The 27,994-nt window shown below is 38.9% G+C and overlaps 2 protein-coding genes across 2 annotated transcripts; one reads left to right on the top strand and one right to left on the bottom strand.

The window, feature by feature from the left end:
* Positions 1 to 10: 10 nt before the first annotated feature.
* On the bottom strand, positions 11 to 13,197 carry maneal (mannosidase endo-alpha like). The gene is made up of 4 exons (XM_077526926.1): positions 12,457 to 13,197; positions 9,525 to 9,634; positions 3,777 to 3,853; positions 11 to 1,946 (listed from the first exon to the last, which is right to left on the bottom strand). The coding sequence occupies exons 1-4, from the start codon at positions 13,073 to 13,075 to the stop codon at positions 1,310 to 1,312; spliced, it is 1,443 nt and encodes a 480-aa protein (XP_077383052.1). The 5' UTR covers positions 13,076 to 13,197; the 3' UTR covers positions 11 to 1,309.
* Positions 11,735 to 27,994, top strand: lin28aa (lin-28 homolog Aa). Its single transcript, XM_077526927.1, has 4 exons — positions 11,735 to 14,554; positions 14,683 to 14,858; positions 20,246 to 20,430; positions 23,770 to 27,994. Exons 1-4 carry the CDS (start codon positions 14,311 to 14,313, stop codon positions 24,023 to 24,025), a joined length of 861 nt encoding a protein of 286 aa, XP_077383053.1. The 5' UTR covers positions 11,735 to 14,310; the 3' UTR covers positions 24,026 to 27,994.

Raw genomic sequence — 27,994 nt, 5'->3', positions numbered from 1 at the left:
GCACACACAACAGAGTCGACATTTTTATTGTGAAAAATTCCAAAGCTTTTACGAAGCAATGGAGAACAAAATAAATTGCAGATGTACACATCGTAAGTCATAGAACCAATCCACATGGACAAAACACAAACTTGTCTGTCCTGCAGCAAAACCCGCTCTTGTATGATGGTTATTAAGACTGTTACCTGTTTATGCATTGATAGCAGTTGTAAGGCTTTCAAGTGTTCGAGAGAAATTTCCAGATATTCTGTTCTTGCAACAATTCAGTCGGATTTTGTATGAAAAATTAGCAATGAGTTTTTTTGATGGTGAATCAGGCAGGAGAATTGTGCCAAAAAAAACTCAAACTTTTTTTTTTGCATTTTTTTTCCCCGATTACATTGCTATATGTTAAAGGAACAAAAAGGTATTTTCGCAATTCCAAGCATCACCAAGAAAGTAGCAATTGGATCAGCAAATTGCCCCCACCTTTGTTGATAATTGAGCCTTGAGTGCCGCTCCAGTTTATTTTAATATGTGCTGACATTTTTTATTTTTTTTATTTTTTATTTTAAACAAAAGCCGTGCCGTTGTAGTGTATTACTGTGCAAATTTCAGTTTGTTGAGTGAATATATGAGGGGAAACAATCCTTCCTTGCCTTGTGGTTGCATGGAGGGGAAAAGGGGTTAAAAAAAAAACTAGAAAGGAAAAACAATACATATACAATTACAATTGAATTGTTAAAATTAAAAATATAGTACGTAAAATATACATATAAGGCTGCAATTAACTAACAATGTTATTTCATCAACGAATTGATGAATCGAATAAAAACAAAAATCCATCGCTGCAACTAAAGATGTTGATTACTTTGTCAATCAGATAAAAATAATAATAAAAATAAATCCATCACTGTACAAGACAACTTATTTCAAATTGATAGTGCAGAAAATGCATAAAATTCTGATTAAGTTCTAGTTTGATCTGTAATGTATGGTGTAAGATTAGTCAAAAATGCTGATTTTTTTTTTTTCTCTCTCTCCAAAATAGAAGATGTTTTGGTTTGATTCAACACAAAGATTAATAAGCCTGCGTTCATTGATGATTTAAGAAATCTGATACTAGAGTATATACTGCTGATAGGCTTAACTCCGAGGATTTGAGCAGTTTTAAATTAAGTCTTTAAATGATCAAACAAGGACGGGGGGGAAAGTGTTGAAAACGCCAAGTTTTTACAAGCAGTGTGAAAGAGATGTAACTAACCATTGTCAATTTCCTACTAAAGAGGTTCACGTCTCTGCGCTCCCGTCCGTCGGAATGCTGCCGGCCTCACATGAGCCACTGCTCCTTCTCCTTGTTGAATTTCTCGGCCCAGCGTCTGGTCAGCTCCAGGTAGTGCTGGGGCCCGTGCGGCCGATAGTCCAAGTACACCCTGGTGGCCGTCTTCTTGGGCACGGCCCTCTCGATCTGCGTGCCCTCGTGCCACTCGTTGAACGAGGTGATGGCGAGCACCTCGGGCCGCACGTCCAGCGCCGCCTGCAGGGCCGTCTCGTAGTAGCGCCCGTTGACGCGGTTGCGGGTGCTGTGGCTGTTCCACGGCCGCACGCTGGTGTCCACGTAGCCCGGCCCCACGCTGGGGACGAACAGGAGGTCGTTGTCGTCGCAGAAGGACTTGACCGCCTTCCAGTTCTGGTGCGACGAGCCGAAGGAGAAGCCGTTGGAGGCGAAGTACGTGTACATGCCGTCGAAGCCGCCCGCCGCGATGTCCTGCTTGTGGCGCTCCTCCACGATCAGGGCCACGAAGACGCCGTCGTAAGCCGAGTCGCGCAGGCTGCGGGAGCCGCCGGGCGTCAGCAGCTGGGACCACGACTCTGCCGGCGTCAGGTACGAGTCGTAGATGTAGAACAGGGGGAGGCTCTTCCCCGTGCTCGACGTGAACTTGTAGAAGGCTGCGTGGTCGCCGTACCTTCCGTGAAAGGAGACAAGTGCACTGAAAATCACCTCATGGACTAAAATGAGCCACAAGCGTGGGCTAACTTCATGTTGTTCAACTGGGATAAACAATAAATTAATGTGAGTATTTATTATGACTGAAATGTGAATTTAATGCTGCATTCGAAGTTGGTTGAAAGTCGGACTTTCCATTTCAAACCATAAAGTGTGTACGGAACGCCCCCTTGAACTCGGAAATTCCACTTGCGAAGTCGGAAAAAAAGAAGGAAACCGAGTTACCGACTGACTACAAGTGACGTAACTCTACAATGGTTTTCCATTTGGAAACACAGACCGTGAATGGCAATTTACTTGAGTATAAAACTAGATAGCTTTCTTCATTCATAAATATACGCCACAACTTCACGTACGTGACAATATGCCGCTAGCTCCCTGCATGAAATTATACGGTGAACTACTGAACTGTATGGAATGCTTATAAGATACAAAAAATAAATGAAGCAAAGAGAAAGTAAGTTTGCTGGAGGTCAAAAATTAGTTTTAAGAACCCCCCCTCCCAAAAAAAAAAACAAATTTCCACAATCCGCCATTTTGGCTGTTTACTTTCGCCTCGAACGCTTTCATGTCGGAACAAGGAAAAACCAACTGGATATATCTGACTTCCGACCATCCTCGGATGCAGCATGATTGCTGCTGCATTGTCTGTCTGTTAGCATTAGCATTAAGATGGCTAAAGGCTAAGCTATGTGCTTGTAAAAATAAACAAGGTGTAGTTCTAGTTTGTGTTTAGTAAGTAATAAACAGGGAGTAGTAATAAACAGCTTAAGGCCTGCTTTTTGAAGAATTGTTGGATGAATGACGGGCAACTACGTAATAAAGCTAACTCTTTTTTTTTTCTTTTTTTTTTTAAGTTAAGCTAACGAATAGGTAGCATATCAAGGTATCGTTACTAATTTGACACACAGGAAACAGTTCTTTATTGTATTTGGCACTTTTACTGATTTATCTATGCAAAACTGGTCCAACTCCCAGTTTCCAAAATGGCTGTCGCCCATAAAACCAACCTTCACCTCCCACCAAAATCTTCCGAGGTTAAAGGATCGATAGAAGACTCAAAAAGTCCGTAAGTGAATTTTATTTATCATCTTGAAGTAAATACAGTATTGATAAATATGATGGATTATTAGACCACAGTTGCAATAAACTTGTTTTTATAATTCCAGTTAGTTTCTTTTCTGTCAGGAAACTTCAATGGCGCAGACTGCGAACCAACCTATAAAAAGTGTAACTAATATGATCCAAGTCCCAAATCATCACATTCTCTGTTTAGAATCCTAGGAACACATCCAAAAGAAGCCAAGTGACAGTAAAGGTAAGCCCTCAAGCTGTGTGAAATTTGGGAAATAAATGTGGAATTTCTTTTATGATGTTCCAGCTGCAAATCTAATGAAATGTGCTTTGTATTATTTTCCATCAATGTCTTCTTATAACCAAAAAAAAAAGGGTGTATTATTTTTTTTCTTTAATGTGCTTCTTTTCCATTAGATAACCGCCAATATTTAAGTTCCCCATCTCAACTTTATATGGAAATCTACCAGAAATCTACCTATTATGAGAGGCTCCTTGGGGGGAAAAAAAAAAAAAAGTCCACTCTAAGAGGTCCCTGAACCCAAAAAGTTTGGTAACCCGGTCTAAAAGCATTCTGGCTAATGGAAGACTTAAATGTAAATCCAGCGCATATTTTTACAGCAAAATGCCCTTTTTATATAACCAGAAACTCATGCACGATGTTTCCTACCAGAGTTGAGCTGGTAATGGAAGTGTAACATAACAGCAAAGTTACCTGTCAATGATGTACTTGACATTGTCGAGTACGCTCTGTTCATTCCGTCCTCTGTATGGTTGGATGTGAAATGCCACCTGGAGAAACGATAATTATTCAAGTTTTGATGTACAAAAGTGTAGTGGTCCATTGCCTTCATTTTTTTTAACTGATGGAAAAGAAATCAGGAGTGTAGCAAAGGATCCAAAATGACACGTACTCAAAAGGTTCATAAGTTGAATATTTAAAGACCCAGGACTCACTTTTTCAATTATGAATGATCAACGTGAAACACTTTTTTTTTTCTAGGGAGAAAGGGAAGAAATGATTTCTCAGGGGGTGTTAAGAACCTAAGTGGCCAAGGTAAAATGACAACGTATTTATTTGTAATATTTATAGGGGTATTTAAAAAAAATAAAAATAAAAAATAAAAAAAGTCAAAGAATTTCTCGTTCAGTTGTTCAATCCGGCCCACCAAGCATTTGCATTATCAAGAGTCCTGAAACTTGTTCATTTTGCCATTTTTTCCACCAAGTACCACCTAAAAAAAATATCCTTAGCTTTCATTCAATTAAATTTTGTACACTAAAAAAAAATCTTAAAAAGAAACAGTTCTTTTACATGTAACTATAATAGTGATAGACCGATATGTCTTTTCCAGGGCTGATACGGATACCAGTTATTAGCAGTCAATAGGGATAGTCAATAGACCGATTTTAGGCCAGGCCGATTATTGGTGCCGGTGGGCATTTTGACAAATATCGGTATTGGCCTTTTATTATTTATTTATTTATTTATTTATTTATTTATGTTTATTATTTTTTAAATATGAAGGCCAATAAAGCTGGTATCTCACTGAGCAGTGAATACTTACGAACGTATCGAATTTGGGGGTTTTCATCATGAAATGTAAGATGTTCACAGACAGTTTTGACTTGTCGTAAGCACATTTGGAACATATTCATACAATTTGTCACTGAAACGTTTTATGAACCCTAATAAAAAAAAAAATAAATCCCAAATGAGCTACATTCACTTGCATTTGTCACTAAGTCATGAGATGTAGGGAACTTTTCATTTATGTGTCGAAATAAATTTCCACTTTATAAAAAAATGGGAACTCCCTAGTACACTTTTTAATATATAAATAAATCAAGAAATTATGTTGAAATTTTAGAAAACTATTTACAGTAGGAATCTCTTTACTTGCTTTTTAATTTGTATTTATTAATTTTTTTTAATTTAGTCTTAACACATGCTAATGACCCTGGAAGCTCACTGCAATTTTTTTATCATTTCTTTAAACAAATCTGTCAACACAGTTCAAAATATTTTTTTTCTATTTTACTGTAAATGAATATTTCGAATATTTTACTGTAAATTAAAATTTCACCTCAATTTGCTCCATCAGTTAACCCAGCTGTGACGAAGAACATATCGACTTGAAATATCGGTTATCGGCCACCTTGACTACTAACAATTGTGTATCAGTAAAAACATATCGGTCAATCACTAGTAGTCAAGGAGGTCAATAACCGATATTTGGTGCTGATATTTAATTGCAGTAAAACAGAATATGTTCGTGTCAAAAATTAAAAAAGAAAACTTAATTTTGTTGAAATGCTATTAAGCATATTTGTTCAAAGGTAATTATTTTCTTCTAATTTAACTATATAGGGAATAGACAGTAATGTTTTAAAATTTGCACAAAACCATAATTGAAATCATGAAATGTTAAACTTACACTTATTTTTGTTTACATTTTTTAACAAAAACAAAAAATACAGGGAGTTCCCAGTTTCAACAGAATCTATTATGAAGTTCAATACATAATAAACATTCCCTGAAGTTAACTCAGTTTTAAATTGATCCTCTTAAAATCAGTGAGTGAGGAACGCTTGAAAACATAGCGAATTTTGGGTTTTCGTCAGGGTTCATAAAAGGTTTCCAAAGATGTTCACAGACAGTGAAAAATTGTCTGAACATGTTAAAAATGTCTTTGCAGCAAGAAAATCTGTCTGAGACAAGTAAAAAATGATCATCTTTTACAACATTTTACGAACCCTGATGAAAACCCCAAATTCTCTAAGTTTACAAGTATTTGCTGCTCAGTGATATAGCAGCTTACTTAATCAACTCTCTGACTTACAAACTAACGCTAAATACAATTGAACTGTACTTGGCAGTGATTCTTGTGGCACACCTACCACACTTAATCTTACAAAACATTATTATGTGTTACTAATGTAACACGTTACTCCCAACACTAACTACAGTACAGCACCTCACAGGCAGCTCCCGCGTCCTATTTACCATGCCGAACATTTCCATCCCCTTCAGGATTGAAGATTGTCCCAGCAGGCCTTAGCGACTCCAGGGACCCGCCATGCAAAATTCCCCACTGGTCCAACCTTAATCCCAATCTGCCCTCATTTGGGGCCTGATTTATTACCATCCCAAATAGCGAGCGCTTAATTGCGTGTTCACTCACTCCCAACAGATTTGCATGCATTTAGTAAATCAGGCTCCCCTTCGAGATTTGCGTCAAGCAATGCAGAGATCTGCGGCACAGTGCATGAGCAGCGTGTGTGTGTGGGTGCTGCTCAAATAGTGTTTGTTCATTGCTTACTTTTTTAGCATCACCCCAAGTGCACTTGCTGTGTGGTTGTTGGAGGGCGTGATTTGATGTTGGGAAGTGTTTTGAATTTATATTTTGGAAATCTGTTTTTTCAAGTGACAGCATAATAAATGATATGGCAAATAGGAGTGTGACGATATATCGATATTGCAATAAATCGTGATATTTTGTCTCCCGATAGATTATTGATACGCCTACACAAGTATCGCGATATTTGTAGTTAATATACAGCAACTATAACGGCTCCATTGTTCATTACTTATTGAGCAATTACTTGGCGGGCCACTAGAGGGAGCGCCTCATAAGCGTGGCAGGGAAATGTGCGGCAGTCTTCAGGTGAAGAAGACTCATGAGCTTACTTTTACTTGTGTACGACATTTATCTGTCCAGTAACTGACTCACTTTTGCATACGTTTCTATGAAAAATGTGTATTATAGCTTCAATTTGAAAGTTTTAAAACATATTTTATGTTTCGAATTTTTGAAGCACACAATTTCTGAGGAATATTAATAGTGATTTGATTGTATTTAATATTCAAGTAATTGTATTTTTTTTATTTACTTTTGCAATGTTACACAAAAAAATTGTCACAGTTTAGAAAATGAAACAATTGACTATGTAACTAACTAACTGAATGTTGCATGACAATAGTGTTTAAGATACAAATGACACAGAAAGTGGTCTCTGTTCAGAAGACATTTGTATTTGTTTAAAAAAAAAACACACTAAAGTACTCACTGTGAAGAAGACACCAGTTTTAATATTGTATTTCAGTGATGGTACAAAAGAAAATATTTTCTCATTGAAAAAACATCAGTTTATGTCTTTTATCGTAGATTATCGTGGATTTATTACCTGACCAATATATCGATCATCGCGGTATCGTAATATCGTGACATAATCATTATCATGAGCCATGTATCGCATATCGTATCATATCGTGATGTACCCAGAGATTCCCACTTCCCACCTGTAATGGCAAATAAAAAAAATCTTAGTCCACCGCTGATGGTAGAGTGGGATGATCATATTTTTCATAATCATTCAGTGCTAATATCAAGTAGACGTAAATATTATACACTCTTGTGTTCACTACTAAAGCAACTGAACTTTATTTATGGTTAATCAGAGGCACTCAAAATGGTGCCAGGTATGTGCTGACTCCCATTTAACATGACTTTGAATGTGATTGGTTAATTCCGAATACATCCCATTTATAAGGGTGTGCACACTTGTGCAACCACACTATTTGAAGTTATTTTTTACTGACAAAGATGTATTTTTTTTCAACTAATTGAGTTTTCTTATCACAAAAAAAATTGAATTTGAACAGGGGTGTGTACACTTATGAAATGTAAGACTAAGACTTTGTGCAGTCGAGTATGTCTCAAGAGAATTTGTTGAGTCCACTTTGCTTGTCAGCCGGATGATTGTCTTTATGTGTAGCGTTGCATTATTAACGCCGCTTGTTTCGACATTCGAAAACCCGTACAAGCCCGTCTTGTCTTTTGTCCTCCTTGTGCATGTCACAGAAAGAAAAACACAGGTGCTTCGAGAAGCTTTTTTAAACAGCATATCAACTTAAACGCGCAGTTCAAATATGTCTCGTGAGTTAATTCACGTCATCAAGCGCTCCCTTTTGCCCGGTTTTAAATTTTCATAAGCCTTCAATATGGCCACCGCTCGCCCGCATGTTCCCGCCGCTTATTTTCCGACCTAATTGGCAATTGGTCTGCCGTCGCTCAGCTCGTACGGACGTTGAGTCCCGACGGTGACTGACTGCAGCAGCAGTTTTTTTTTTGTTTTGTTTTTTGACCCGTGTCCTTCCCCCAAGTCCTGGAAATGTCACCACCACCGCAAACCCTCGAGATGCCCACGCAAGATTTGCATTCACAGCAATTCTTTGCAAAGTGCCAATTCACCCTCCTCAAAAAAAAAGTTGTCTCAAGGCGCTTTACCGTATATTCAGTCTGGAGCTATGCAGGACCAAAAGTGTCAAAATTCCAAATAAATAAATGACTAAAAGTAAAAATAAAAATCAATATAAAAATATAATTCGAAAATTATATCTAAAAAAATAAATATAAATGGAAATAAATATGTTTTTATTTTCACTTTTAGTCATGTATTTATTTATTTATTTATTTTGTCATTTATTTATCTATTTATTTAGTCGTTTATTTATTTATTTTGTCATTTATTTATTTAGTCATTTATTTAGTTTTGTATTTATTTTGAATTTTGGGCCGTATTGCCAAGTCGAAATGTTTTTCAAATGAGGGGGGCGGTCTTAAGCGTGTCTCAGGTTGGACTCCACCGTTGCAAACAGCCTGTCATTGGTCGAGTGAGCAGCTCGGCGAACAAAGAAGTCTCGCCGGCTTACAGTGGAGAGCTCCAGCAATGGACGACGATGTGTCCACCTGTCACCTCAACTTGCGACTTGAGTTGTTAGACAACAAGTGAGAGCAGACAGTGGACACGATCGTCGTCCATTGCTGGAACTCTCCATTGCAAATCCGGCGGGACTTCCTTGTTCGCCGAGCTGCTCACTCGACCAATGACAGGCTGTTTGCAACGGTGGAGTCCAGCCTAAGAAACGCTTAGGACCGCCTCCTCATTTGAATAACATTTCGACTTGGCAGTACGGCCCAAAATGGTCAAAATTCAAAATAAATAAATGACTAAATAAATAAAGAAATAAATCAATGACTAAATAAATAGATAAATACATGACTACAAGTGAAAATAAAAAAACGTATTTATTTCCATTTATATTAATTTTTAAGATATAACTTTTGAATTATATTTTTTTATATTGATTTTTATTTTCACTTTTAGTCATTTATTTCGTCATTTATTTATTTCGAATTTTGGCAGTTTTGGTCCTCCATATGGAGCAGGACCAGGACAACAAAAAACACGTGCGCAAAACAAAATCTCCCTCGACCAGATTGGAGATTTTGGTGAGGGGTTGGCCCTCTGCCTTGACCGGTTAACCGGGTTGAGATAACAAGCAACACCTGTGATGACATCGTCGTCCTGGACTGTCCTGTCCGTTTAAATCAAATTATTTTAAAGTGATAAATGGCACTAAGTAGCCATCGAATGTGCGTGTTGATTTTGTTCTTACCTTGAGATTGTGTCTATATGCAGCGTCGAGTATGGACGGTACGAAATCTTCAGTGGGTTCCCCGTTGTCATCAGCCATGCCAGGAGGATACCAGGACAGCGCCAAAACTCCTGCAGACGTGTGGACGCAAAACCTTCAGACTTAGAGTGACATCATCTCCCAAAGTGTGGTATGTGTACTACTAGAGGTACGATGGCTCCCTCTAGTGGCACGTGAAAGGATTACTGCCTAAATCCAGTTTAGCAAAATGTTTGTCTCACTTTTGTGTGCAATACATTTCAGTTGAACCAGTATTTACACAACTTTATTAGTATAAAATTATTACTACTTTTGAAAATATACCTTTTAAAAAATATACTTCATTCTTGTAACATACGTAACTTAGTGTCATGAGTCCCTGAATTAAAGATACAATACACATAAAGTTAGCATAGCTTGGCTTATCTTCTCTTATATCTTATAGTGTACCAGGATGAACTCAAGTGTGTGACGATATATCGATATCGTGATAAATCAGGATATTTTGTCCCCTGACAGATTATCGATACGTCGACACAAGTACCGCGATATTTGTAGTTCATACACAGCCACGACAACGGCTCCATTGTTCATGACTTATTGAGCGATTACTTGGTGGGCCACTAGAGGGGAGCGCCTCACAAAAGTGGTGGGGAAATGTATGGAAGTCTTCAGGAGAAGAAGACTCAGTAGCTTAGTTTTTTAAAAATTCTTATTATTATATATATTATTTATTATTATTATATTTTATATATAGTATATATTTATATATTATAAGTATTTGTATTATATGTATTTCTATTATTTTTATAATATTATGAATTATTTTATTATTTAGATTATTATTTTATGATTAGTTTTATCATAGCTTATCGTGGATTTATTACCTGAGCAATATATCGATAATTGTGGTATCGTCATATCGTGAGATAATCGTTATCATGAGACTTGTATCGCTTATCGTATCGTATCTATTGTATCGTATCGTGAGGTAGCCAGTGGTTCCCACTTCTACTCAACTGTACTAGTTGGTGAAAATGTGATTCCATAATGGGTGAATTAATAATATCCTTAGTTGGAAGTTGTTGACATTTGTGTTTATTAATCATCTTAAATGCCTTTTAACTAACTGCCTCGTGATGTATGGCGGTGGTCACAATTCCCTCAAGTCAACTTGACGTATTGAATTCTCCTCTGTAGTATCACTCATCTAAAGAACTGAAACTATTTTGACGCCTTTCCGCCTCTAGTGTCTTATTAAGCGGATTGTGTTGCGTCCAATCTGTCTGCACTTTTACCTCCTCAGGCGGACAGATGGCCAGAGGTCGTCTTAAAGCGGCGGTGTACCGTAACCTCCCCCAGGTACAAACATTTGGGGTTGATTAAGTGCACAAGAACAGTAGCCGCGTGGGCTGTTACTGGACACCGAGGATTCTGGTGTCTCTTGGGGTAGCTGTGCCGCAAACAAGCATTAATATTTGAGCAAACTGGACATAACATTAGGCACACCGCAACCTAAATGCCATTATAAAGTAAAGAATGCTCACTAGGGACAGAGTTGTGCCATTAGAATGCCGCCTAAGGAATATTTTTGTAATAAACATGGTTTGGGGCTGATCACAAGAACAGTAAATGGGGGGTTCGTGTTTTTTTTCCCCAGTAGATGCTCGGTTCCCAAAAGTAAAGATAATTGAAAATTACGTTTATTTATTTAGATTCTATTTTAATCTGAGTATTTCTGTACAGTAAAGTACAGTGCTATTTAACTTACTGCAAAACACATTACAAAAAAATTGAGAGGGGGTGGCCACTAATTCATTACAGTAGAAAAACTTAAAGAGATACTTCACTTATTTAGCCCATTATAGCAATAAAATGTTAATATTTTGTCTATAATTAATTTGATACTTTCATTATTTTTCACATACAATTAATACCTTTCAAAACACATTTTGCAACTTGCTATCGACTGAAAATGACATCACAAGGGCTCAGGTAACCAATCACAGCTCACCTGTTTTCTAGGTTTGGTCATGTGACATTCACAAGCTGAGCTGTGATTGGTTACCTGAGCCCTTGTGATGTCATTTTCAGTCGATCGCAAGTTGCAAAATTTGTTTTTAAAGGTACTAATTGTACATGAAAAATACTGAAAATATCACATTTATTTTCGGCAAAATATTAATGTTTGACTGCCAAAAATGGCTAAATAAGTCAAGTATCCCTTTAAATTGCCACTGTACATAGAAAAATATGCACAAACAATATATTTTTTAGTGACTCCAGCTGTCACACGAGTATATGGCGCTGTCCGTGGTGCTGGATTATTGCTCGCACTAAGAGTTCCTTAGATTTGCAATTAAACGTCCAAAAAACGTCAATAATTTTACGTTTTAGTATTTTCCTTAACTTGTGGTGCCACAACTCAATTGTGACCCCTTCACATACGTAAGTAAAATTAATTTTACTGTCAATTGCATAAAAATACCCCGTCATCCTCAGAGGTTGAAAAAGTAGACTAAGCTTATTTTCTATAAGTAAATATAAATATAAAATAAAAGTATGCCGTAGATATCTGCTTTTAAATGGGGGAGTCAAAATAAAAAGTCGTCACAAATATGAATACTCGAGTATACCGATAATCAACTCAAGTGCAGTAACTATAAGTATTCATATTCATACTTGATTACTTCACAACCGTGCACTCAAACCCGTCATAATAAAGAGTATGGACGCCTGAAAAAAATCTACTTAAGTACAAGCAGTAGTGAAAGTATTTTTACTTGGTTACTTCTGACACCTGCTCTTAACTACAAGTAATTATCTGTTAGTAAAATATTGAAATACAGATAACTGAAAATCTACTGAATTACTCAATTTGATTGCTTCCCCCCCACCTGCCCTTAATTTCTACCTGCCGCCGAAGCCGCGATCTGCTCCATGTGGGACTCCAGCACGTCCGGGTCCCTGGAGCTGTACGGCCCGAGCTCCGGGTAGAAACTGGAGCCAATGTCCTCCGGCGGCATGTGCCTCCCCCGCGGGTAGCTGGACGCGATCTTCGGGTCCCAGTGAGGCACCAGAACGTGGTCCCAGTGCACGAACTTGCCGTCCGCCTGCGGGGTTCCGTACCACGCGTAGTAGAAGATGTGCACGTCGTCGAAGATGCTCCCCTCCGGACCCGAATTGGACGCCGCGGCCGCTTTGGGGCGCTGGCGGCCGGGCGAGGAAGTCGACGAGGTCCGCTGTGCGGCGCGCCGGTGCAGCGTGTTGGGAACCAGATCCGACAAGCCGTCCCCGGTCTTGAGGGTCCGGAGTGCCATCATGGCACCGAACATGAAGAGCGTGAAGAGAAAGAGAGCCACGCAAGCTCTCCTCCGCAGTCGACCCATGCTCGACGGTACCGGTTTTTGGTGCGGATGTGTTGACGAGCTATCAGCCTTTATCCGAGGCTCCGGCTCAAGACAGCCGCGTCTACATGCTCGCCCGCCCGGTTCGCGTCCTACAGTGGTCGGGGGGTGGTCCGAGCGCAGCATACGCTAGCGCGTGCGCGTGTGTGTTTGTGTTCGGTTGGGCGCAAGATGATCCGATTGGGAGTTAGCTCTCGCGCTTCCGGTTCGGATGCCACTTTTAGGATTTGTAGCGACACCAAGCGGCCGAAGTAGATATAAAAGAAGAAAAAAAGTCGCGTCATGGTGTTGCGTTCAAATGTGGTAGGACATTGACAATATTGAAGGTTTGACGCACACATTAAAGTCGTTTTCTTTGTTTACAGGGCTACCTAGATATAGTAAAAGTGATTTGTAAATACAGTAAATACTATTCGCTGGGAATAGACACCGGGCCTGCACATCTATCCCTCATTTCGAGCAGAGGCTCCTGAACACAGCACGGCACCGTATCAGTTTCATTTGGCTCATGCCCAGCATGGTGCTGTAACCACCCAGGAAGAGATGATTAACTCTTCATTACAGTGTCATCCTCAATTAAACTCTTTATTAATGGCCACTGAGCATCAATTAAAACAAAACAATGGGATTAGTCAACACGTGGACGCGCGTCTTTCATCTTCGGTGGGAGTCAAGTCAACATTACGTGACGTCATTATTTTTCCCTCTGTCTCTTTCTGTAATAATTTTATTGTGGATTAACATTTTTGTTACCACCAGGCAACGTCATTTGAGTTGTAAGTGTCAAAATTGTCTAATTTGGCATTATGAAATAATAGACATGTTTTGTTTTTATGAGACACTTCTGCATGTTTACGTCATTGGCAAAAACCATCCAAAAAGTCGAAATATTAGGTACATGTGCACAATCCAATTCTGTCTTTCCAAATAATGTTTCACTCAATGTTTTGATTGACGTTGAACAACAGTTTTATTGTTGTGCTTGCTTTGTTATACGATTTGTCTGACTATTTTTTTTATTTTGTTGCAAGAGGGGAAAACCATTACAAATAAAATATACTTATAAAAGACATCCTGAGATTTTGTGTGGCAAATATGTGAAAAATAAAAGTTTGTCACGAAATATGGGGATGTCATTCTAAATCAAAGATTGCTGAATTAAAAACATCAGGGGAATATTGATGAATAAAACAAATCACCCAGGTGATTTGCACGTGTGTAGTAGAATCTGGCAGAAGGTGCGTTTGGAGAAGTGCATTGGGTTGACCTGAAGGGGCGGGTCTTTTTTTTTTTTTTTTGCATTGTCTTGTTTGTTTTTTTCGTTTTTTTTTGTTTTTTTTTAGGTTCGAGTGGGTCGAGGGATGAACACCCCAACCCCCCAGCCACCCACCCCTCATTGTTACACGAGCGTGGACCACCCCTTGACCGCCCCCGCCCCCCTTTTTTTGTTTACCCCCTCCTTCTTTTGCTTTCTCCCGCTCCTCTCTCTCTCCACTTTTTTTTATGCAATAGTGGCGACGACCTGCGTGGATCCGTGCGTGTGCGCGATCATCTTTTCACGCGGAGGACGAGACATGGGTTCCGTTTCCAACCAGGAATTCCCAGGTGGAGTATTCTCCCCATGTGCGCTCGTTAATTGATTAATTAGCGCCTATATTGCGCAACGTGCGCAAATGCGTCTCATTTAAGCGTTTTTACCCCTTTTTTTTGTAATTGTATTGTTATTATTTTAGGGGGTTGTAAGGCGGACCAGGACGAGGGCCCCAGCCCGGCCGAAGAGGACTCGCAGACCCTCCAGGGCCTCGGCTCGTGCAAGTGGTTCAACGTGCGAATGGGCTTCGGCTTCCTGTCCATGACGAGCCGGGACGGCGTGCAGCTGGACGAGCCCGTGGACGTCTTCGTGCATCAGGTACATTCCACGCAAAAAAAAAGAAAGAAAGGAAAATCCCTCTCATTTGCGCTTTAAAAAAACAAACAAAAAAAAACTGCAGGAATATTTACGTTGGGAAGTGAACGAAATTCAAGCAGGAATTATAGCTTTATCACGAAATTGAGTTTTTTTCTTTTTTTTCTTTTCTTTTTTTTTTTATTGAGATGGTGGTGAAATGGGGGGGATTGATCTCCGTGGGTGTTGTTTCCACCCCCAGTGGGAACACGTGGAAGCATGGAGGGAGGTTAAATGCCTGATGCTGTTTCATCTCTCATTTCTTGCAATGATGGTGGACCATGTTAGATGTATTTAAAAAAAAAAAAAAAAAAAAAAGTTAAAATTTCTTTGAAGAAATATGTATATAAATGATCCTATTGATAATTGGAAAGGGAAAGTGGAATTTTCTTGGTTGTTGAAGAAATTTCATGACCTTTAATTCAGCTTTTAGACTGCATGATTTTTGTTTGTATTTTTAAAATCATCTCATTCATCAAGAATCATAAAATCGGAAGCTAAAAGGGTTGTTTTTAAATGCTCCGTTTTTTTATCCACAGAGGCAACTATATATATATATATATATATATATATATATATATATATATAAGGAGACTCTGTCCTCGTTCATCTAAAAACTGCTTCAAACATCAAAGCGTATGTAGCGATGGAACATGGAAGAATGTTGATTTGTTGTGATTGTATTGGTGTTAATGTTTTATGTTATGTTTGTTTGTTTTTTGTGTTCTGTAAAGCGCTTTTCAGTTCAGGCTGTTTGAAAGCGCTATATAAATAAACTTGAGTTGAGTTGAGATATATATTCATTCCAGAGCAGAGCAAAATTGTCATTGTCCCCCAAAATAAAATGTTTTATGAACTCAAAGGGGAAATGTAAACATCTTTAAGCAAGCATTTTATTCACATTTAAATAATCTCGTTAAATATTGTTGTCATATGGAAGTTGTTTCATCCTTAATAATCAGTGAACTTTTTTTTCCCCCCTATAGGTATTTTTTAAATTACATAATTTCCACAAAATAATTTTGCAAAGTGAATGAATGAATGTACATTGCTTTGCAGAGGTGTTTGATTTATTTTAATTGCTAATACAAATTATGCACTTTGTTGGTTGGTGGCCTTCTGCCTCAAATGACAAAAAAAAAAAAAAAAAAAAAAAAAACTGTCTCATGTTACATAATTGCGCCATAACAAAATGGACAGAAAAGCCTCACATTGCTCTTTTTAAGGTGAATTTAACCGAATTTTGCATCCAAAATTGTATAAAAAAAAAGTTTCTTATTTTTCCACCTCCACATTCCTCATTTGATTCAAACATCAAAATATTCACTTTAGTAATTACTTTCCACAGCCCCCCCCCCACAAAAAAAATCCCACAGTCCCCAAAAAAAAAAAAAAAAAAGAAAAAAAGAAGAGCATTTTGGAAACTACCAAAATTCCCACGTTGTCAATAAAATGATCAGTTTAAGAAGTATTTACTTCCACATGACTGATTTCCAACCAATCCAACTTCAACTTGCTCCCCTCATTCAGGACATCTTGGGAACTATTTTATTTTCCATTCCCCAAATATTCACAGTAACATTCCCCCATTTCGAGATGTTTTACATAATTGCTTCTTCCTTTGCCGCATCATGAGGTCCTTTACATACCTTCTCCTCCTTCCACATTCCTTGACCCATTCAAATCATTCCAACTTCAAACTGTTTCCATCATTCAGGACATTTTGGGAACTATATTTCCATTCACACAATTTCACAATAAATTTCCCCAATTGAGAGATTTTGACAGCTTGTATTTACTACCTGTGTCCACATTTCTTGACCGATTCAAACCATTCCAACTTTGAGTCTCACATTCTACATTTCAATGAATTCCACATTTCAACTCGCATTCCCCTAATTCGTTTTCTTCTTGAACACCATCATTCCCCTGTCATTAAATACATGAAAGAGGTGCATTTCTCTTTGTATCAGGCAGGTATGGTGTAGCCCCCTCCCCCACCCACCCCACCCCCCACTGCCTCCGGTACAGCGTGATAAGATAAAGACTTAGCATGTGAATGAGAGGAGAGCCCGCTTGCTGCCTCATTCACTTCAAGGTTCCTGTCGTAAATTCATTCAACCTCCCCCAATCCGTGCGTGCATGTGCGCTTTACTAGCGTATAGTTGCTGTAAAGATTTTTTTTTTTTTTTGCAAGGCTGAATGTAGATATGAGACAAGGTGGTCATATTGAAAATTCAGTTTTAAAGCAGATATGAGGGGGTAGTGCACAAAAATGCTTCTTGGGGACACCTCTGGACTGCTATATCATAATTAAAAAAATAAAAGCCACAAATTCTAATTAAATGTAATGAATCTCTGCATTATTTATTTTTTATTTTTGCATATTATGGCCGTTGGAGGACTTTATAAACCTGAAATTCAGTACAAAAGATGGTCTAATCCAATTGTATTTATAAATCAAAACAGATGACCAGCATTAAGGTTAATAAAACACATCAAAAAAATATTGTGATAGACATATGAAATGAACTTAAAAAATGTGACAATAAAAATCTCCATAAATTAAATCCCAATGTAATTTTTACATAAATTTCAATATGGACTTTATACGTTCTCAAATTCAATTTTGAAGCTTGAATCTATTGTATTCATTGTCTGCCATGTAATTCTAGAAAAAAACAAGCAAAAAAGGCCACAAGTACATATAAAATGTAATAAATAATTATCGAAAGACTTCTTAGAACATTTAAATTCAATTAAAAACTGTGTAATCTAATCTATATAACTCACTGTAATATTCTAAACAGGGGAAAATAAGGTACTTAGAACTGAACCATGCAGAACTAAATTTTAAAGTCAAGTAAAAGGGTTTTGGTGCAGGTATTTAGCACACTCTAAAGACCGTTGAGTGTTAAAAAAAGAAAACTAATTGGGTCAAGAAAGGACCGACCCAACTTTTTATTTATTTAACCTCAAAATAATCCACAACATGTGCTATGTTGTGGATTTTCATTTGATCCAGTTTGGTTAAAAAAAAAATTTAAAAAAAAAGTTTGACAAAACCCAATTTTGGTGGATTGTTTTTGTAGAAAAAAAATGGGTTGTTTTGTATTAATAAAATAAATAAATAAATAACAATAATCCCAAAATTGGGTCAGTCCAATTTTGACCAAAATTGGGTTATTTTTGATGCGGCTGTTTTAAGAGTGTGGGTTATCAATTTAAGCCAAAAATTGGTCGGTCCCTTTATGATGCAATTTGGGTTATTTTTTACCCAAATGTTTTTAGAGTGTGTCCTGTCTCGATCATCGGGTTCATGATGAAGTGCAGCTCAAGTTGAAGCTTGCAAACATCTTCCCAAAGTGACTCGCTGAATCAAACGCAAGCAACGTGGAACCAATGGCCGCCAACCTCGCATCCTCCTCCGCCCTGTCCGCTTCCTTTCACTCTGTGTGCGTGAGGGAGGAAGCTCGGCGCGTGTGTCAATGATGGATTCTGGAAGGTTATGGCAACATAAAAAAAAAAAAAGAGAGAAAGAGAAGAGGAGGCCCGGGTTGTAAAATTAGTAGCCGCGTGTCACAGAAAATAAACTCCCAGGATCCACTGGGCCTTTTGTGCAGGTGGACAATGGGGCCTATACATGTGAATGCGGCACCACTCGGCCCGTGACCGAGCCCCTCTTTTGTCTCGGGGACGGTCCTTCTCTTGCCCACTCAAGCCGCTGATGTCTTCCTTCGCAGTTCCAGACGAATTCCGGCGCAGTTTTACAGTAACACCCACTCCTCGCTAAAAAAAGATGTCTGTAATTTTAATCTTCCTTACCTGGCTGTTGATGGCCTTGAGTGGAGGGAGGGGGGGGGGGGGGGGGGTAGTTTGGGGGGGCTCACATGTGGGAGAGGAAGTGCGTCGTCATCAGGGCCTGATGGGAGCTGGACAACGAGAGCAGTCGCTGGCGTGATTACAAAATCTCTTGACGTACTGTCCACAAAGCTAACAAACATTCGCAAAATCTTGGGAATTTTCAAAATTTTAAATATACGTTGTTACCTTTGCGATAAAAGTGAGTCTCACATGAAGTTTACTGTCACAATAAACATAAAATGGAGAGAATTACATATTGTGTGTTTCAAACAACCTTAGCATAGTCCGCTTAGCTTAATGCTAACACGGCTAGCCCGCCGCTCTGCCTTTTCCGAAATCTACATCTTTATTCCAAAAATGTTCTCCCTTAGTCCATGAACCACACTGGTATAAAGTTTCCGAGATATCAGGTGTGTGTAAGGAAAGTTACAGAGCCGAAACTCCTGTCTACCTGTGATAGTCAAGCGCTAACCGCTATTTCAACAGCAACGGATTTGACAAGCACTAGCGAGAGTCGACGTTGAAAACGTTTTGAGTAAAAATCACTCAAATGCTAATTCAGGTGAAAGCAGAAGTTTATTTAAGCCTTGGCGGAGGTTTTTACCCTACTGAGACATATTTGAATACTTAATGAATAGGGGTTGGGGGTTTTGGAACCAGCTCTAAAGTTGTTTGGCCACTTGTCCTAATCCTCAGCCCATTTCCTCTGGAATCTCACAAGGGTCATTTGAGTTGAATGTAACTCCGAATTATCTTATTGTTAAACTGACAGCACATTTAAACCCCCGCCTTTTTTTTTTTTCATTGTCATTTGATTAATTCAGCCAGTGACCCAGCCCCCTTTCCCCGGCACGCGTCGTCACACAAACCCCGAAATCAAATCGCAAATCAAGATGTCGCAGGGTGGGCTGTTTTTCGAGGTTGGTGGGAGGGGGGGTTATCAAAGGAAGACATCAGTCAGACCAACACTTCTCTCCACCACCACTACCACCCCCCTACCCTAAAACTTTTAATCTTGTCTTCTTTGTGCCCAACAACCATCCAAGGAATGTCATCCCGATCAACCCCCCCATCTTGCCTTCCCACCCCACCCCCCTTTGCATCCTGCAGTTTAGATTTTAGCAGTGGTCGGTCAGTTAGCGGAGTGGGGGGCTGCTGTGTGGAATGCTGTTCCTCCATCCAGTGAGCAAGGTGGGGGGGATGGGTTGAAGGTTACCCACATCAGGTTGACCATTGGGAAAGGGAGGGGGGGGGGGGGCATTAAGCAATAGCACTGAGTGCATGTTGGGGGAGGTACTCACACTCTTTAAGTAAAAGTACAGAAGATACTTGGTCGAACTACAAACAGATTTGTTTTCAAAAGTAAAAATAAATACCATAAATACTAACCTTCTCGAGTACAGTAATAAAATATTTGTGCTTTGCTACTTCCCGCATTGAAGACTGTCAAAACGAGTCATCATTCTCCGCTGTCGTTTCTCCTCCAGAGCAAGTTGCACATGGACGGCTTCCGCAGCCTGAAGGAAGGCGAAGCCGTGGAGTTTACCTTCAAGAAGTCCTCCAAGGGGCTGGAGTCGCAGCGGGTCACGGGCCCCGGCGGGGTCCACTGCGTGGGCAGCGAGCGCAGGCCCAAAGGCAAGAAAGTCCAGAGGAGACGCTCGAAAGGGGACCGGTAAGTAAACGTTTGGTCCAAAAACGATGCAATTGGATGAGAGAGAATCAAAGTTATTTGAGTTAACAAAATAAACTCAAATCAATCAAAATGAAAATGTTTTTTAAAAACACTGAAACAACTATCTAATGTTTATCGAACTATAATTAGTTATAATTATTTGTTCATTTTCAAGGCTTTATTTATGGTATTGTTGTATACATCAGTGCAGGAGGAGGAGGAGGAGGAGGCAGGTCAAACATTTGATAATTGTAGTTTTGTGACCGCACTCAGACTGTCCGTATACATAGATATAAAGTAAAACTAATACTAAAACTAATCTAAATGTAATAACACACCTCACTAAATTCTGGACAGAACTAGTTCGAGTCGGAAACTTTCTGCTGCTTACAGCTAAATTTAAAATAGTAATAATAACAATAATAATAATAATAATAAAAAATTAACGAGCTCTTTAAGGGATACTTTACTTATTTAGCCATTTTTTTTTTATATTTTCATTATTTTTCACGTACAATTAGTACCTTTTAAAAACACATTTTGCAACTTGCTGTCGACTGAAAATGACATCACAAGGGCTCAGGTAACCAATCACAGCACAGCTTGTGAATGTCGCATGACCAATCCTAGAAAACAGGTGAGCCGTGATTGGTTACCTGAGCCCTTGAGACGTCATTTTTAGTCAACAGCAAGTTGCAAAATGTGTTTTTAAAAGGTACTAATTGTATGTGAAAAATAATGAAAGTATCAAATTAATTATAGACAAAATATTTACTTTTTATTGCTAGAATGGGCTAAATAAGTGACGTATCCATTTAATAAGGAATATAATTTACAAAATCATATAGTAGTAATAACATAAATAGAATGGAAAGAAAGGTTGGTGCAACAGTCATGCAGACAAAAAGAGTTTCATTACTGTAATTGACTCAGTAATCTGCAGTAATGTTAGTTGGTTTTCACAGAGTGCAAGTGAGTATTTTATGTGTAGTTTGACAGTAAACTTAAACTGTGAGTGACATTAAATTACAGTATAACCATATTCAAGCCTTAGAGCATGTACAAGATGTGTCAAAAATGTTCCAGGACTAGTGTCACAAATGACGCATTTAAAATCCACATGATCGCCCCCAAATCAGTCCTGGAACTTTTCTGACACATAAGTGTACACAAATGTGCAGAGTCTTTAAGCAATGTGAGGTTTCTTACGATTTAGTGTGCTCCTTTTTTCAAAATAACAATTCCAAATCAAAACTATGATGAGTAATCCACAGCATTTGGATTTCAAGCTTCTCTCGTTCCTTTGCCTCTGCCACAACCCCCCCTTGCCCAGTCCCCCATGTTAGCAAGGGTCACATCGGCAGCGGCTTGACGTGTGACCTGGATCAATAACTGTTTAAATCAATCCCCACCCCAGTGGACTCACACCCGCGGGGCCCTCAAGCCCAACGGCAGTCGCTTGGACCAAAAATGGCACCGCAAGGATCTGCAGGTCGGAAAGTGAGCGTCATCAACAGATATGTTCCAATACAGAACGTGCTAATGATTTCTATACAGAAATCTTTCTCATGTTTAAATAATATACCCATATAATTGATGATTCTATATTGAAATATCTGTTTATACAAATTTTACATTAATCCATTGATAAGATATACCCTTCTCGGCCCTATTTTGTGATTCACTGTTTCAATGAATTAATTTATTTGTTGCCTGACCAATACAAATATACATATCTTCAAGTTATATGTTTTAAGTCTTGGGTCTAGGCTCCCATTAATTATTTAATTTTTCTAATAAAGCCCACATTTCCACGAGTAAGTAAAAAAAAGTGCTGTCCGTTTAATTGATAACAGATGCAAGCGGCAAGGCAAGCAGGTGAAAGGTCAGGGTTGCCATGGGAACAATGTATGAGTAAATGCAAGAGTGCTGTGGTGGTGGTGGTGGTGGTGTTGGGTCAGGGTTCAAAGGTCATTGCTGCTGCCCTCTCGGACAAAGGACCACTTCCCTTCGGCGCTCCTGACGACGGATGCCGATTCAAGGGCGGGGCCGTGACGCCCATGCGCCGTCCCCACCGGGCGCTGCCACAAAGCAAAAGCAGCTCATTTGTTACCACTTCAATGGTGGCAATAGGGGATGACCCCCCCTCCCCTAACTCCCTGGTACCAAGTAACCACTCCACGCCCAACACCCATCTGTCCTACAACTGGACGCGCGTGGTCTTTCTATATATTTTATGTCCATACGCCCCTCTGTGCCCTCCCAGCTATAATGCTGCTGGCATTTGGACCTTGAGTTCAATGTCAGTGAGCACTCTTTTTGCAGTTTAGTTATGATAACCTCCACTTTACACAATAGAATAGAAATAAACTGAATAATAACTAAATAATCCACAGTCCAAAAAGTTTGTATGTTGTCTAAGAAAAGGCTGCCACGAACGTAACGTACAACTTGTGGCAGCATGATGACGTTGGTGCCATCTGTGACCTGAAATGACCCCTGTAGGATGTAGCGTATAAATGTAATGTCGCCCTCTTATGGCACCTAACCGCATTACATACAAATATGGCTTTTTTTTTTTTTTTTTTTAATCTAACAGTAAGTCATTTTATTTTCTGAGAGTCGTATGAAAACAGTCATTGTTTTTCAAAAGTTAATATATTTTATTTTTTGGCAAAAGATAACAATATTACAAAAATACTGCACTACTTTGCCATTTTTAACTTGCCTTATGACCGAGAAGTTATGAAAATGAGTTCTAATGGATGTAAGTCTACCCGACTGAAATTAATTTTTAAAATAAATGTAAAAATTATTATAACTATTAAATTCAAATACAGTGGATTCACTTATTCACTGATTATTTAAAAATTTAAAATGTGATTTATTTATTTATTTTTTTAAATATAGCTAGCTAGTTTTCCGTCTGGCTGGCTAGCTAGCTAGCTGGCTAGCTATCTGGTTAGCTTGCTAGCTAGCTATTTTTCTGGCAAGCTTGCTAGCTATCTGGCTAGCTTGCTAGATATCGGGCTAGATTGCTAGCTAGCTATCTGGCTACCTTGCTAGCTAGCTATCTGGCTACCTTGCTAGCGAGCTAGCGATATGGCTAGCTTGCTAGCTATCTGGCTATCCGGCTAGCTATTAATTCACTAACATTATGGACAGTTTGAGCTCACATACCACTAGTCTAGAACAAACCTTTCAATTACTTATTTTTTTTAATTGATTTTTTCTTTTCGTTATATAAAAAAAATGGGGTGATTAACTGTAACAAAGTAAACAATCGTGGAGCCAAAATTGTGCGTTTTGAACTGATCCCGAATCGTGATGTCCTTACAGGTGCTACAACTGCGGTGGTCTGGACCACCACGCCAAAGAGTGCAAGTTGCCGCCTCAGCCCAAAAGGTGCCACTTCTGCCAGAGCATCGATCACATGGTGGCCAACTGTCCAATCAAAGCACAGCAGACCTCGCCCGGTTCTCAGGGAAAGCCGACCCCCTTGAAGGGCAACGAGGAGGAGAAGGGCGGACGCGCCTCCACCCCACCACCACCACCACCACCACCGCCGCCTCCTCCACAGGAGCCCTCCGATTAGAGAGGCCTGATGGAGGTGGGTTGTTTTTTGGGGAGGTGGTTAGCACAGAGGCCAATCAAACTGCTTTGATCGCCTCCCGCCTGAAGCTTCTTTTGGAACTACCTCAGGTTGAAACAAGTATTCTCAAGAAGAATGTTGCTGATTCTTTTTCCCTTTATTATTTTTAATTGTTGCTTACACTCAGGGATACTGCTGTCTTATTGCACTCTTTCCAATAGTGAAAAATCACTGATGTTTTTTGGTGACCTATATGTCACACTCACTTCCGGCTGGCAAAAACTCTGATTCCACCGCTCGTCAACAAACCCGCGCGTCATTTGATCAAGGCAGGGAGATTGGAAGAAAATAAAAACAGGGTAAATGGTTGATTGTGGTTTGAATATGTCAGTCGAAAATGCTGAATGCAGACAGTTATCATGATCATTGCTGATCTAGTTAATTGACTTTTCTGTTGCTCAGATTAATGGCGCACACGTGCTCTGTTGACGCTGAAAAGGATAACACACTCGTCTGCAAGCAGGCTAGCCATTATGTTCTGCTAAATACACAAAAACCCAACCAAACATTTGATACGTACCTGTGATAAAATGTTTTGTCCAGTTTTGCGATTGTCTCTGTACCGTACAAATATTCATGATGTCAAACAATTCCACAGTTTCGGAATTGATTCACTTTTTTTTTTTTTTTTTTTAATTGGAAAAAATAAACCTTGAGGTATAGCAGTGCGACTTCAAACAACATATTTTTCATTTTTCGTTAAAGTCAGCGGTAATCAATCACTTTTCTGCCACCCGGAAGTACCCTGGCGCCTTTATTCTGAAAAGTAGGGCCCGACCAATTAATTGGCCTGCTGATTTAATTGACTGAAGTTACAAAAAATAATTATTTTTCGATTTTTGCTAATTCCTGTTTTATACACATCAACATAAGACAAAGATGGCATTAAAAAAAAATCTGCCCATTTTTGTTCTGCTTTTGCCGATTTTTAAACAAATACTAATAGACAAAATAATGTAAAACTGTCAAAATTTATGCAGTTAGTTCACGTCTGTTCCAAAAATTAGTTTTTGTTTCATTAATTATATTTTAGTTAATTGGCCTATTAATTGCTTGTGGGAATTTTATTCTGCCTACCAGTAATACGGGAATTGCTATCAGCCTCTAATAGTCCAAATCGGTCGGGCCCTAATGAAAAGAAGGTGATCAGAAAGATTTACCCTAAAAAAAAAAAAAAAATCTTGACCTCGCCTCTTCTCAGGCTCTTCTACCTCAGTTTTTTGTTTATTTTTCAACCCGATTGGTCAGTCGTTGTGATCACATGACACACTCGAGCTGAATGACTTTCCTGACGATGCAGATGCGTGATATGCATATGTAGCAGAAGCTTTTTGGCTTTTGTTATAGTGATTCCTTATTTGTCATGTGACGCAGCATATGCTACATTATCAGTCCAACTCACCACACGCACACCAAAAAAATTAATCTACAACGTTCATACCTCTCTTTGAATACAATACAGTATATGCTACATTATCAGCACTATCAACTATATGCTACTTTATCACGACTACTAACCCCGCACACACTTGAGAGCCTTCATCCACAATGTCCATACCTGACTACCTCTGATTTTAATGGGTGCATATACTACATTATCGGTACAACTAAGCATAATGGTACTCTGTACTACTAACCACATGAGTGCATTTAATCAAAAACGTGCATATCTCACTTGTTAGAAATCCAACAAATTTTGCCTTAGTTTTTGACAGCATATGCTACTTTTTCAATACTACTAATTGCACACAAGATAATTAATCCACAAAGTCAATACCTCACTTTATATAGAAAACACATTCTGCCTTCATCACCTCCGATTCCAGTAATCGATTGCACATGCCACGTTATGGTACTACTAATGGTATGCTACTTTTTCACGACTACTAATCAAGCACAAAATCTTTAGTCCACATTGTCGACTTTGGCAAGAAATGTAACAAATTCCACCTTTACCACCGCCAATCACAGTTATACTTTTTCAGCACTACACCCACACACAAGATCATTAATCCAAAACTTTCATACCACACTTTGGATAGAAATCCGATCAATTCTGCCTTCACCACCTTCAATTACAGTTGTTGACAGCATATGCTACATGATCATTACTACTAAGCATATACTACTTTTTTAGTACGATCGACACACAAGGTCATAAATCCACAACGCCAATACCTCACTTTGGATAGAAATCCAACATTCTGCCTTCTCTCCCTCCAATTAGAGTACTCGACAACATATGCTACATGATCAGTAATACTAAGCATATACTACTTTTTCAATCCTAACGACACACAAGGTCATAAATCCACAACGTTAATCCCTCACTTAGGATAGAAATCCAACAAATTCTGCCTTCACTACCTCCAATTAGAGTATTCGACAGCATATGCTACATGATCAGTACTACTAAGCATATACTACTTTTTCAATCCTAACGACACACAAGGTCATAAATCCACGTCAGTACCTCACTTTGGATAGAAATCCAACAAATTCTGCCCTCACCACCTCCAACTGCAGCTATCAATACTACCAAATTTAATTACTACTAATGACATGCAAGCTCATTAATCCACAGCGTCAACAACTCACATTGGATAGAAATCCAACAAATTATGCCTTCACAACCTCCGATCAGACTTCTCGACAGCATATGATGCATTATCAGTGCTACTTAGCATATGCTACTTTTTCAGTACTACCCACACACGAGATTATTAAATCAAATCATCCATACCTCACTTTGGATGGAATTCCAAATTCTGCATCCATCACTTTCAATCAGTTAGCAAAGGCATATGCTACATCATCAGTACTATTAAGCATATACTACACTATCAGTCCTCCCAACAATCCTACTAATTGCAGATGTCAGTCAGAGCAGAAGCTTGTTCAGCTTTTGCTTTCAACTTCATGACATCATTTACGTCACGGTGGTGTGAAGCCGCATATGCTACGTTATCGTTACTATTGACCGCGCACGAGAGAACAACAATGCTGCATGCATCCATCACTTCTTCCGATTGTAGTTACCGAGGGCTTCGGCTAGCTCTCCTCTTAATACTTGAAAACGAGGCGCACATTGTGATGTTACCAGTGGGATGGCTGGTGTTTTGATTCCCTACCCCTTCCTCCCTATTTGAGTTTTTTTTTTTTTTTTTTTTTTTTTTTTTGTAATGATCCAAAGTTATGATTATTTAAGACACCACCCTCCCAAGTGTAGGATCATCGCTGCTGGAAACAGCCAAGCCTGCGCGGAGGAGCCCATACGTAGAACTAGCTAGCTAAATCGGCGCTATACTCCCGTTTTACAGGAGACGTCGACGCCCCCAATTAATATATAATATGTAAAATTATTTTTTTTGTTTAGAGAGAGGAAAATAATCATGCTACGTATTTATTTAGAATTCTCAAATAGGCCTTCCAACATCCAGGTAGCTTAATCGGTGACCTTTATCAATTCCAATGCCAATCCCTTGTATAAATTGATTTTTGAGCATAAGCAACATACAGTATGTAACATACGGGTATATCATATTTTTCATGATTAATTTGCTCTACTTTTTTTTTTTTTTTTTTAATCCTTTTGTTATACTTGTATCTATGCCAAAATGAATGCAATGTGCACTAATGATGTGTAAGATGCATTTTTTTTTTAGAAAAAAAAATATATGTATCCAGGTTATCCTCTTTAGAATGACATCTCTTTTTATATATCTTGTAGTTTTTGATGCACGCGCTCGTAGGCTCATCTCAGGGGGGGGGGGGGAATGAACCCGTCTCGAAATCTCAGGGAATTATTCGGACGGGTCGGAAAGAAGTCAACGAGTGCACGGCAAATGTTTTAGAACCAATTGCCGCTATTTGTCGTGTTTTCCTCTATCGTGGTCGTAGGATGGGGATGTA

This window comes from Festucalex cinctus, chromosome 7 (genome assembly GCF_051991245.1).
Source record: "Festucalex cinctus isolate MCC-2025b chromosome 7, RoL_Fcin_1.0, whole genome shotgun sequence".
NCBI classification, from domain to species: domain Eukaryota; kingdom Metazoa; phylum Chordata; class Actinopteri; order Syngnathiformes; family Syngnathidae; genus Festucalex; species Festucalex cinctus.
Note: the sequence above shows the minus strand (reverse complement) of the source record. Positions and strands in the feature narration are given on the sequence as shown.